At 51.8% G+C, this 12,847-nt stretch overlaps 1 protein-coding gene across 3 annotated transcripts in view; it reads left to right on the forward strand.

Annotated features, from left to right (window-relative positions):
• The window catches only part of ULK4 (unc-51 like kinase 4), a 460,156-nt gene that overhangs the window by 379,428 nt on the left and 67,881 nt on the right, over positions 1-12,847 (forward strand). For all 3 annotated transcript variants that reach the window (XM_074988237.1, XM_074988236.1, XM_074988238.1), the window contains one exon: positions 6,846-7,031. In XM_074988237.1, the coding sequence (XP_074844338.1) occupies positions 6,846-7,031 (186 nt within the window). The remainder of the gene's footprint in view (positions 1-6,845; positions 7,032-12,847) is intronic.

The following is a 12,847-nucleotide window of genomic DNA, read 5'->3' on the forward strand; positions in this document are numbered from 1 at the left end:
TAGCTTATTAAGAAAGGAGATGAGCAGCCTACCAAATATACTGTTATATAGAAGCATCACATTTACTTTCACATTCCTGGTTTAAATCAGAGGCTGCTTACCCAAAAATCAACTTTTAATTTTTTGGTTTTTTTCCAGCTCTATCTGTTTTTCTTTTGTTTGCCTTTCATCACTTTGTCATCAGCAGCATTTTTATTCCTGTTCCCCTCTTGTGTATAATCACTAGTTGTAGCCCGAATGCAGCCTGGCAGCCAGTATTAAATAGCATAATGCTATCACCACGGGCCTCTCTACGCTAGTGGCCCAGCAGAGCAGCTCCTCCGGTAGTATTATGAAGAAAAATGCTGATGTAGACAGTCATACAATGACGTCATGCTTTTATGCTTACCCACGTATTACAGTTGATGTGTTAGATGCAAACAATACGGGTTTCAAACTATTATTTGGATTCATTAAGGATCAAGCACAATGGGTAGAAATGCATTCAGTGTATTCTGGCTTCACTGAAGGGCCTGGGCCCCAGGAGAAACTCCAACAGGTTCTTCATGTGTGAGCAGCACAGTATGCTCTAGGTAGAGTCAGACATCCTTTCTGCCCCATGCATAGGGTGACCGTCCATCCTGTATTTGGCAGGATGGTCCCATATTTGGGACACCAAAAATGCATCCCTACTTATTTTTTGAAAGGGACTAGTTGTTCTGTATTTGCGCCCTCATCTGCTGACCTTTTCTGCCAGCCGCTGGCCGGAGAGCATTAGGTCACTTCCCCGAGCCTCAGCGAAGGGGTGAGAGTGTGTGCGGCTGCCGGTTCCCCGAGGCTCTGGGCACTGGGGTCTGCCACTTCCCCGGGGCTCGGGGAAGGCCACTGGCTGCTGCCTCCTTCCCACCTCCCAGGGGTTTGGTGGAGCTGGGAGGTGCCACCCCTTCCCTGCATATGTCCCTGTCCATTATATTTGAGACAGGGAGATATGGTTGCCCTATCCATGCAGGATGAGTATCATCCCCAGAGGAGTGCTAAAGAAGCAGTTTCTGGGCTGCCTTGAGTGCAGCTACTACTGAAAATAAAATAAAATAAAGTCTTGTTGGTGACCTGCCCTTTGCAGGGGCCAGGGATAATCTGCCTGCATGTATATTTAACCACTTTGGGTATGAAAATAAACATTATTTAAAAGCTGACTGTAGTACAGATATAGTGACTTCCTTTGTAGCATCGTTTTAATAGGTACATCTTTATTGACCTCATACCAATACCATAACTTAGACTGATACAATATGTTATATTAAAAGTTGCTTTAAATATAGTATAGATTTGTAATGTTAATTTTTTTTCATGTAGCTAAGATGCTGTTTTTCCAGTACAGGAAAAATTACATTGGTTCAGTGTAGTCAACTGAATATAGAAATCAGAATTTGGCATATAAATATGAAATGTAATTTTTTTCCTGGTCGCCTTGCTACATAAAATATTTATTACTTGCATCATAAGATGCCTCTATAGTGGGAGAAGGAAGAAGTTATTAAATATCAATGATGTAAGACTTTTAACTAGAATAAAGTAAATACAGATAGTAAAGCAAAAAAAAAAAGGTTAAGAATAACCTGAGAGGTCCTGTCACAGAAAGCTGTACACTCATAATATTAGGTGTGATATAGTGTCACATGTCTTAGGGATACTGATCTACAGCTTCCTTCATACTTCAGTGTTGTGAAAACAGCTGTGGGGATATAAAGAAGGACAGCTTTGTTTGTTGGTGGATGTCTAAAGAATTACTACAGAGATTTGAGGAGCGTAATAAGTCAAACTTCCTACTAAAATTACGTTAAAATAACAGAAAAGGACTGTCTTAAACTGATAAAAGTAAGAAAATTCAGATGTAAGACTTAATTATGATCACGGACTCAAATGACTATCCCTAGGCATGTGTAGCTGCCTAGTATGTAAAGTTCTTCATTCCTAATATGTAAAGTTCTTTTTTGCAGTCTCAGAACACAAATTCAGTTACATTCCCTAGGCATGGTTATCTCGGGTGCAAGTCTGAGATCCAGCATTTTGTTTATATTTCTTGCCTTGTATAGGTATAAGAGGTTTGAGCTGCCATACTAAGTCTGATCATGGTCCATCTTGCCCAGTATCCTGTCCCCCTAACAGTGGCCCATACCGTAATTTTTGGAGGTGGAGGTAAAGAACAGGGCAGCTATGAAGTGATCCACCATGAAGTGATCCACCCCTGTCTTGTGGCAGGCATTACATGTCTGATTAGCTTGGCTAATAGTCATTGATTAATCTTTCCTCAATTGATGCATCCAGATAGATCCCGAGAAGTAGTTTTGCGATAAACTGCAGAATGATTATTAGAATGGAATAATTGTATGGGAATAGTAGGTAGCTCCTCTCCTGGTAATTGGGAGAGGGAGATGGAGGTGTGAGGGGAAGAATGGGGCAGGAGGGAGGAAGGGAAACGGGGGGACAGAACAGGAGTGAGTGATGGGCTGGGAAGGTCAGTGCATAGATGATACATATTCGGATATAACAGATTTTTGACATTAAAGCCGCGTCTACACGTGCCGGCTACTTCGAAGTAGCCACGCCAACTTCGAAATAGCGCCCGCCATGGCTACATGTGGCAGGCGCTATTTCAAAGTTGACATCAACATAAGGTGGCGAGACGTCGAAGTCGCTATCCTCATGAGGGGATGGGAATAGCTCCCTACTTCGACATTGAATGTCGAAGTAGGGCACGTGTAGCTGATGCGCGTCCTGCAATGTTGAAATAGCGGTGTCCACCATGGCAGCCATCAGCTGAGGGAGGGGTTGAGAGACGCTCTCTCCAGCCCCTGAGCTCAATGGTCGCCGCATGCAGTGGCCCCTTAAAGCTCCCCGCCCCCTGCCTTCCTGTGCAGGAAGCTGAGAGCGCATGCAGGTGACAGCACAGCCACGCGGCCAGCTTGCACGTCTCACAGCAGCCGCAGCCCAACAGCCTGAACCCATGGCAGCCAGCCAGCCCCCCAAGTGCCCCTAGAGCACCCCCCCCCAAGGGGAGCCAGGGCTCCCAGGCTGGCAGCCAGCTGGGGAAGAGGCAGCGGGGCCCCTCCTGGACGGAGGCTGAGCTCCGGGACCTGCTGGGGCTCTGGAGCGAGGAGGGGGTGCTCCAGGTAATGGGGAGCAAGAGGCGGAACGCGGATGCGTTCGCTCAGCTGGCCGAGGGCCTGGCCGCCCGGGATCACCCTGCCCGCACTCCTGACCACGTCAGGAGTAAGGTTAAGGAGCTGCGGCAGGGTTACGCCCGGGCCCAGGATGAGGCCAGCCGATCTGGGGCCGCCCCCGTCACTTGCCCCTTTTACAGGGAGCTCAGGGAAATCCTGGGCCCCCGGCACACCTCCTCCCTTCCAGCCACTCTTGACACCTCGGCTGACGAGCCCCAGCAGGCCCCGGAGGTGGAGTCTGCCCCGGAGGCAAGCCCCGCACTCCAGGAGCCCACTCCTGGGACACTGGAGGAGGAGGAGGAGGGGGGATCCTCCTGCAGCGACGGAGGGCTCCGGATCGTCATCCCGTCCCGGAGCTCCAGCAGGGCGTCCGCCCACTGGGTGTTCCCCGACCGTGGGAGCGGACCGTCAGGTATGTACCCCCCCGGTGCACACCCCCGGGGTTGAGGGGCGGGGGCAACAGACATAACGAGGGCCCTCCACATGCCCAGATGACCATGGCCCCAAGGACAGCAGTGGCATGCCCCTCAGAAGAGTACATCAGCCCCTGCCCCCCCAGCACGACAGTGCCATGCCCCATCCCTGGGAATGGGGGGAGCGGAACCTAGGGTCCCCCGGGGGGAGGGGGTGGGACACCCATCAGCAGCAGCAGCATCTCCTGGGGACAGGGATGGGGAACCAGCAGCAGAGGGGTGGGGGGACAAGGGTCATGGCTCGGGGCCCACACTAACGGCTGTCTCCACTCTTCTTCCCCCACTGTGTTCCACAGCTGCACCATAGGAGGGCCCGGAGAGCGCTGGAGGGGTGTCAGTGGTACCGGAGAGCCCACCGGGGCCATCACTCCAGGCCAGCCCCTCGGCAGACCACCGACCAGCCCCAGGGTGGGGACGACGGCGGACCCAGCACCATCCGAGGACGGCGACGGACCCCCCAGCTGCTGGCAATCCTCCAGCGGCAGCTGGAGGTCTCAGAGCAGCGCCTGCGGGTGGAGGAGCGGTGTCTCCATCTGCAGGAGCGGATGCTGGCCTGGCGCCAGGAGGCATGGGGGGCCTTTATGCACACATTTGAGTGCATCGCGGACTACCTGGCCCCCCATGCCGTGCCGGCCACCGCTCTGCCCGCCCTGCCTGCTCCACCCGCCGTCCCACCGCCATCTGCCACCGAGGGGCCATCCGTCGAGGGGGACCTGGGGCCTGCTGACACCCACCGGCCATATCTGCCGGTCCGCCTGGCCACCAGCCAGCCCCGGCCAGGGCTGAGGCCGAGGCGCGGGTCGTGGCCGCCCACCCCCAGCACTGGACGTTAGGGTGTGCGGGGCCCAGGATGTGGCCCCCCCCCACTTTGTACATATCCCCTTTTACTTGTGTTTTGTATATAGTTTGTATCAGACCCCTGTTATTTTAGGATACCTGCCCCCCCATGTAAATAGTTCTCCCCTTCCTTGTCTTCCCCTTTTTTTTTGCTTATCATCATATAATATATATAATATTTATATTTGTTGTAAATAATATAATAATAATAAGAATTCAACGTTTGGTGGTTTCACGAACAACAGGTCTATTTTTATTTGCAAGAAAAGTCGGGGGGGTGCTCTCGGGTGCTCTGTGGTGTGGGCATAGGGACAGGGAGTGTTGTGGAGGATGGGAGGGGTGCAGTGGGAGGCCTGCCAGCGTTCACCCCGTGGCCTCGTCGAAATGGGCCCGCAGGGCCTCCCGGACCCAGATCCCCTCGGGGTCCACCTGGCAACTGGGGGCAGCGGGTGGCTGCACGTCGGCCCTGCCAGCCTCCACAGCCCAGCCCTGAAAGAATGCCTCCCCCTTGCTCTCGACCAGGTTGTGGAGAGCGCTGCACGCACCCACAATCTGGGGGATGTTGGTGGGGCCCGCATCAAGGCGGGTGAGGAGACACCTCCAGCGCCCTTTGAGGCAGCCAAATGTGCGCTCAACCACCTGGCGCGCGTGGTTCAGGCACATGTTGAAGCGCTCCTGGCTGGCTGACAGATGGCCCATGTAAGGGTGCATGAGCCAGGGCCGGAGCGGGTAAGCCGCGTCTGCGACGATGCAGAGGGGCATGGTGGTGTGCCCCACAGGGACCTCCCGCTGGGGGATGTAGGTCCCCGCCTCCAGCTGGCGGCACAGGCCCAAATTCCAGAATACCTGGGCGTCGTGGGTGCTGCCAGGCCAACCAACATATATGTCCAGGAAGCGGCCGTGGCTGTCCACCAAGGCCTGGAGGATCACTGAATGGTAGCCCTTCCTGTTCAAGAAGCGTCCTCCACTGTGCTCCGGGGCACGGATGGGGATATGGGTCCCATCCAGAGCCCCAAAGCAATTTGGGAACCCCAGGGTGGCAAACTCCATGATGGCGGCATCCGGGTCCCCAAGCCACACGAGCCTGTGGAGGAGCAGGGCGTTGATGGTGTGGACAACCTGCAGGGGAAGGACATGGGAGAGCACCAATGAGGAGGGGTGTGCAGGGTGTGTCTGGCCTTCCCCTGCCAGGGCTCCCCTCCCCTCTCCTCCCCTGCCAGGGCTCCCCTCCACCCCCAGGGCTGCCTCCCCCTCCCCGTGGGTCCTCTTACCTCCATGAGGACAGCCCCGACGGTGGCCTTGCCCACGCCAAACTGCTGGCCCACGGATTGGTAGCTGTCTGGAGTGGCCAGCTTCCAGACAGTGATGCCAACCCATTTCTCGACGCTGAGGGCACGCCGCATGGTGGTGTCCTGGTGCCTCAGTGCGGGGGTGAGCCACTGGCAGAGCTCCAGAAATGTCTGCCGGCTCATACGAAAGTTCTGGAGCCAGCAGTCATCATCCCACTCGCCGAGCACCAGCCGCTCCCACCAGTTGGTGCTCGTGGGGTAGCTCCACAGCCAGCAGCGTGTGCGGCCGGGTGGGGTGGGGCTGCAGGGTCTGGGGTTGCTTCCTCCTCCTCTGGGGGCAGCTCCTCTTCTGTGGCTAGAATGTGCTCAGCTGCCTCCTGCATGGCATTGAGCAGGGCGAGCACTGCTCCTGCAGGGGCGGCTGGGTGGACCTCTGGCTGCTGCTGCTGCTGCTGGGGGTCCATAACTGCGTCGCCGAGGTGTGCGTGCCTGTGGCTCTGCAGACCGTGTGCTGTGCAGGCTGTGTGTGTCTGGGAGGGGCCCTTTAAGGGAGTGGCTGGCTGTTGCCCCGGAAGTGCTAGTCCACCCTGTGACCCTGTCTGCAGCTGTTCCTGGCACCCTTATTTCGATGTGTGCTGCTATGGCGTGTAGACGCTCCCCCACAGCGCCTACTTCGATGTGGTGCTGCCCAACATCGACGTTGAACGTCGACTGCACCAGCCCTGGAGGACGTGTAGACGTTATTCATCGAAATAGCCTATTTTGATGTTGCTCCATCGAAATAAGCTATTTCGATGTAGCATACACGTGTAGACATAGCCTAACAGACACCCCTTCCCACCATTAATCAATTAAATCGAAGTTTCACTGTATTTGAATTATGTCTTTCAGTCACTTCAAAAGTTTACTGATGTTTAATAATGTGATTTCAATTAGCATGACTAGAAAATTTTGCTCCCTATCACAACACAGATTTTAGTGCTCTTTCTAGATCCCAATGATGCATAATTTCATGAAATTGAAGTTTGTTTGTTTGTTTTTAGCTTCCTAGTGATGACTCCGAAATATATGAGACTGCATCACAATGTTTGTCATTGTTGGTTCAGCTGTATGGCGGGGATGACTTGGACAGTATGTCTCCAGAAAACATAGACAGCTTTGCTGAAGTATTGAAGTCCAAGAGGGATATGAAGCAGCAGAAGCTCTTGTTGAGAATCATCAAAAGACTGGTGAGTCAAACAAATATAACTTCTTGTGCTATGATCCCCTGGATAAACTGATTTTTGAGGTCTGTTTTCCCATTTAAGTAAGCATTTCTTTTTATAAAGAATATAAACAATTTCTAAAAAATGCAAAAATATCATATTAGGATTCATATTGTTTTAAAATGTGGAACAATGTCTGGTTTATTTTCTGCAGTTAGAACCTCTATGAAAGGAGGATTTATCCTTTAGTTAATCGTTTGCTCGTTTTAATAGAAAGCTTTTATTGTTTATATAGATATTTATTACTCTGAGTTTAAGAAATATAATAGAAAATTACATTGAATTCCTTCCTGAAACACTAAGCTCGTAATAAAAATCACGACTCTGAAACTTACACTGATTGATTTCCTGTCAGATCCCTATAATTCTGGTTTGTAGTTGAAATAATCTTGTACACAGACTATTGATTGTTCGTGCTCATCAAGTGGTAGAGGCTACTCCTGTTGGAATGGTTATAGCATAGATTATCAGTCAACAGGAATAAACAAAAGCACTTCAGCTTAAGTAAGTGAAAAGTTACTGACACGTAATGGCTTCAATTCTCTCGTGCTTCATTAATACAGATGACAGTATTATTTCTCAGAAGTAGATTAATGATACACCTGGCAAATCACATGATCTGTAACTTTCTTCTAAGTCTGACCATGCTTGTCATCTTGAAATCTCTTGGAAAGATGCTTTGGCTCTTTGTGGGACTGCTAAGCTGCGTCTACACGTGCACTCTACTTCGAAGTAGCGGCACCAACTTCGAAATAGCGCCCGTCGCGTCTACACGCGTCGGGCGCTATTTCAAAGTTAACTTCGACGTTAGGCGGCAAGACGTCGAAGTCGCTAACCTCATGAGGAGATAGGAATAGCGCCCTACTTCGACGTTCAACGTCGAAGTAGGGACCGTGTAGACGATCCGCGTCCCGCAACGTCGAAATTGCTGGGTCCTCCATGGCGGCCATCAGCTGGGGGGTTGAGAGATGCTCTCTCTCCAGCCCCTGCGGGGCTCTATGGTCACCGTGGGCAGCAGCCCTTAGCCCAGGGCTTCTGGCTGCTTCTGCGGCAGCTGGGGATCTATACTGCAGGCACAGGGTCTGCAACCAGTTGTCAGCTCTGTTTATCTTGTGTTGTTTAGTGCAACTGTGTCTGGGAGGGGCCCTTTAAGGGAGCGGCTTGCTGTTGAGTCCGCCCTGTGACCCTGTCTGCAGCTGTGCCTGGCATCCCTATTTCGATGTGTGCTACTTTGACGTGTAGACGTTCCCTTGCTGCGCCTATTTCGATGTTGGGCTGAGCAACGTCGAAGTTGAACATCGACGTTGCTGGCCCTGGAGGACGTGTAGACGTTATTCATCGAAATAGACTATTTCGATGTCGCAACATCGAAATAAGCTATTTCGATGTTGGCTGCACGTGTAGACGTAGCCCTAGTGTTGGATAATTACCTTTCCATCTGCTGTACTTGCTATTCACTGTAATCAAAAATTTGCCTGTGATTATTTTAGTGAGGTTCTAGGATTTCCTCTCAAAACAATGAAAGCAAATTTTATAAGTAATGTGACTGAAGTATAATAAATGTTGCCTTATTTCTCTGAACCTTAACAATTCATGTTCACAAGAAATTATTATTATGCCAAAATTACAGTAATCACCAAACACACTGAAATAATATCATATCTCCTTAAGATTAATTCAGCCCTATTTCAGTTATTTATGATGGATAGTAGTAGTTGGTAAAAATATTAGTAGAGAGATCACGTGCACCAACCTGCCCATTCGATTTAGAATTGCTTGCACCACTTTTACAGCTGTGGTAGTATAGTATCCCTGGGGCATCCATAGCTGCTGCTTAGGCAAGGAGTATTAGAGAAGCACTGATATTATTCCTTGCAATGGTCTTTTTAATGTAGTGTAAGTACTGGAAATGAGGGCTAACCAGAGTCAGCTAGTAAGTCTGTCCTAGATACTTTCTTCTTTTCATATCTATCTATCTATCTATCTATCTATATGTCTACATACTTTTTAGGAATCCTATGTTTATGGTTTTAATTTAATGGAAATAGAAACTATTAGGAATAAAAAACAGAAAAATGCATTCCAATCAGAATTTTAAAATTATGAATGTATTTTGGCCCTGTGATACATAGGATGGCTAGCATTATTCTGAGATGACTTATTAGTGTTTCCAGAGCAGGAATGGGTAGAACCTGAATTAGAAATGTTGACCTGCTACAAGGAAATACTGTAAGATTTTTGCACCAGTGCTGATTACACAACTGTCATTCTTGTTGTTTCATCTTGGGATAGGCAAGATTGGCATTTGTCTCTTCAAGATCTTTCTTGGGAATCTATTTATAATCTAGCAGCACCATCAAAATTTTCCAACTTGGGAAAGTGGTCTTGTCCTGCATACCAGTTCCCAAATCATTTCACCTTCCTGCTTTAGAACATGCAGATAATCTTTTGACTTAGCCTGCTCTGGAAAGGTACAGAATGTCTTGCTGTGGTCCAGGAAATCATCCACGTTGAAACATTCCACCCAGGAATAGTAAAGGTTTCCACTATTAATAAAAAAAAATACTTTTTATTTTGGACTGTTTGCTTTACTTAGAATTTCCTGGCCACGTCTTATCTTTGTCACAGGTGTATCCATGTCTGTTTGTATCCATAAAAACAATGAGAAGTCCTGTGGCACCTTATAGACTATATATTGGAGGATAAGCATCCGTAGGCATCTGCATCTGAGAAAGTGGGTCTTTGCTCATGAAAGCTTACGTTCCAATATATCTGTTAGTGTATAAGGTGCCAAAAGACTTCTCCTTTTCCTTATCTTTAGTCAGGGTGCACCTTTCTGCTCTCTCAATTTACATTCTTCCAGTGGCCAATGCTACAGCTTTAAGTCTTTCCACCACCACAAGTTTCCTTAAAGAACTGATTAATATCTCTCCAATAGTTAGAGAATCTTTGGCAATGTAAGATCTCACTTGGTGGTGAAAAAAGGAGTATTTGTGCCCTTTAACGTAGGGGGAGAAGGCTCTTTATTCTGCTTGTCAACAATAACAACAAAAAAGTCTTTAGTGAAAAGAATGAATAAACTTCAGGCTTTAGTGGCTGATCCTCCCAGCACTATGTTCCACAGATATTTGTTCTGTATCCCCCTCCTAAATTCCCGCCAGAAGTGGTGTTTGATTTCCACCAAAATCAGAACTTTAATCTCTTAACTGGGTCTACATGTGGGCACTCTTTCGAAAGGGTGAAAATTGATGTGTGGAGGTCGAAAGAGTGGCCATCGAAAGGGAGTGACCACAAACTAATAGTGGATCAATGGGTCGATCCACCCTTCTGAAGAGCCACTGCGGTCTTTTGAAAGGGAGTGGCCACACATCTCCAAGTCCTCCTTTGAAAGAAGGGAGGCAGGAAATGCCGTGGACAGGGTCCCATGTCCGACAAACCCTTCTGGAGCCGCAACCAGCCACTCCCTCCTTCCACCCTCCACCCCGCATGAGCTGAATGCTGCCCAGCTGACCTCAGCCTGGCAGAGCTCATCTGTATACCAGAATGGAGTCCCAGCAGGTGCTGCTCGCTGAGGACACCGTCATTATGGAGACCATTCTCACAGTGCTCTGCACTGTCACTGCAGCTGCCCCCCATCTACTCAGGTGGCTGAGCAGTTCCCTTGGGGCCATGCCCCCCCAGCTAGGACACTGTTGGGTCCCCCCCTGGGTGCCCCAGTGCCTCTGGAGCCACCCCAGCAGCACTGATTGGTGGGCGCGCCTGATGCTGGGGAAGTGGAAGAACTAGAGGTGGCTGCAGAACTTCCACATGTCGAGACAGACCTTCGATGAGATCTGCCACTGGCTTGCCCATGGACTCTGGCACCAGGACACCTGCATGTGACCCACTCTCATCCTGGTAAAGGGGGTTGCAGTCGCCATGTGGAAACTGGCCACCCCGGACTCCTACTGCTCCGTGGGACAACAGTTCGGGGTGGGTAAGGTCACCATTGGGGCTGTACTTATGGAGGTAAAGCAGGCCCGGGTCACACGCCTCCCCATGGGCGGGTGCAGGGGCCAAGGTGAGGGGAATCCTCAGCTGCAGGGGTCAGGCCAGGAGGGTGCAGCCTGGGATGGCGGGGACAGCCTGCCATACCCTCATAGGCACACACATACCCATCCCCCTCATGCAGGTCGTCAAAGCCATCAACGCGATGCTGCTGCACAGGGTCGCCCACCTGGGAGATCCGGATGCCGTTGTCATAGGCTTTGAGGACCTGGGCTTCAGCAACTGCTTCAGCATGTTGGATGGCGCACACATCCCCCATCTGTACCCCAGCCCACAGCACTGGCCAGGACATCAACAGAAAGGGCTGCCATTTGGTGGTCCTGGTGGACGTTAGGGACCAGTTCACGGACATCTGTGTGGGCTGGGCCAGTTCCACCCATGACCCCTGGGTCTTCTGGAACTCTGCCAGCACATGGGGGCCAGCACATTCATCCCCATCAGGAGATCCCAGTCAGGGGGATGTCACCATGCCACTCTGCATGGTGGCAGATGTGGCCTACCCTCTCCAGCTGTGGCTCTAATGGCCGTACACAGGACACCTCGACCCCACATGGGAGGCATTCAACCAGTGCCTCAACCACGCCCGCAATGTCATGGAGCGGGCCTTTGGGTGCCTTAAGGGACTGTGGAGGTGCCTCCACACATGTGCTTGGAGGTCGGGGTCCTCAGTGAGCCCCAGGTGCTGGGCACCTATTGCATCCTCCGCAACATTGTGGAGGGAAAAGGGGATGCCTATGTGCGGGGTCGGACAGTGCAGCCAGTGCCAGCTATGAGCAGCCAGGCACTGCCCCGTCCGCCAGGCCCACCAGGACAGCCTCTGCATTAGGGAGGCCCTCAGGCAGGCCTTTGCGGATGGCCGCCTGTGACCCACCCCCACCCCCACGCATTTCTACCACCTGCCATCCCTACCACACACCCCCTGCCACAGCCCCCACCAGCAACGCACTCACACATCCACCACTCACCATCCCTTCCCAAGGGGCACAGCATGAGGGCACGTATGGTAAATAAACATTTATTAACAACTGTATGGTATGTTCAACTGTGTACAGGTGGTGGGGACATGGTGTGGAGGAGGGTAGGGGGCACCTAACTGGGAGGGGCCTAGGGGGCTCTGAACTTGGAGAGGGGCGGGGGGCCATTTCAGGGCCAGGGTAGTTGGCTGGGAGCCACATTGGCGCCAGGATCCCCTGCCTCCCTGGGTGCAGGGTCTCCAGGGGGCAGGAAGGGGGCAGGGAACACCAGCAGGTAAGCCCAGGGGAGGGGCCCAGTGGGGGTGCAGGAGCAGCTTGGTGCGGGGGGTGGGCAACATTGGCTGCATACTCCTGAAGCATCATGCCAGTGCCCTCCAAGTGTTCCACAGCCTCTCCCATGCTGCCCTCTGCCACGCCAGCTCAGCCTCTGTGAGCTGCTGGTGCCACCTCGGCCTAGCGGTGGCTGGCTGGGTCCTCCTCAGCCCAGTGGGGGACCTGCCAGCTGCAGCCCTGAGGGCACACAGCATGGGATGGGGCCTGGTCACCCTCGACATCTGCTGGTGGGCTCTTGGGGACCAGGAATGGTGCTGGGCTCTCACGGCCCACAGATGGTGAAGCTGTATGGAGAGGGAGGGCAGCATGTCAGTAATGTGCTACGCGCTGGGGGCGGTCTAGCTGTTGGCCGTCCCCCAGCAGGGCACCTGCCTCCTGGGACACCCATCCCCCTCATGGGGCACCTGTCCCTCCCCCACCCAGGCT

Source organism: Carettochelys insculpta, chromosome 2 (genome assembly GCF_033958435.1).
Source record: "Carettochelys insculpta isolate YL-2023 chromosome 2, ASM3395843v1, whole genome shotgun sequence".
NCBI classification, from domain to species: domain Eukaryota; kingdom Metazoa; phylum Chordata; order Testudines; family Carettochelyidae; genus Carettochelys; species Carettochelys insculpta.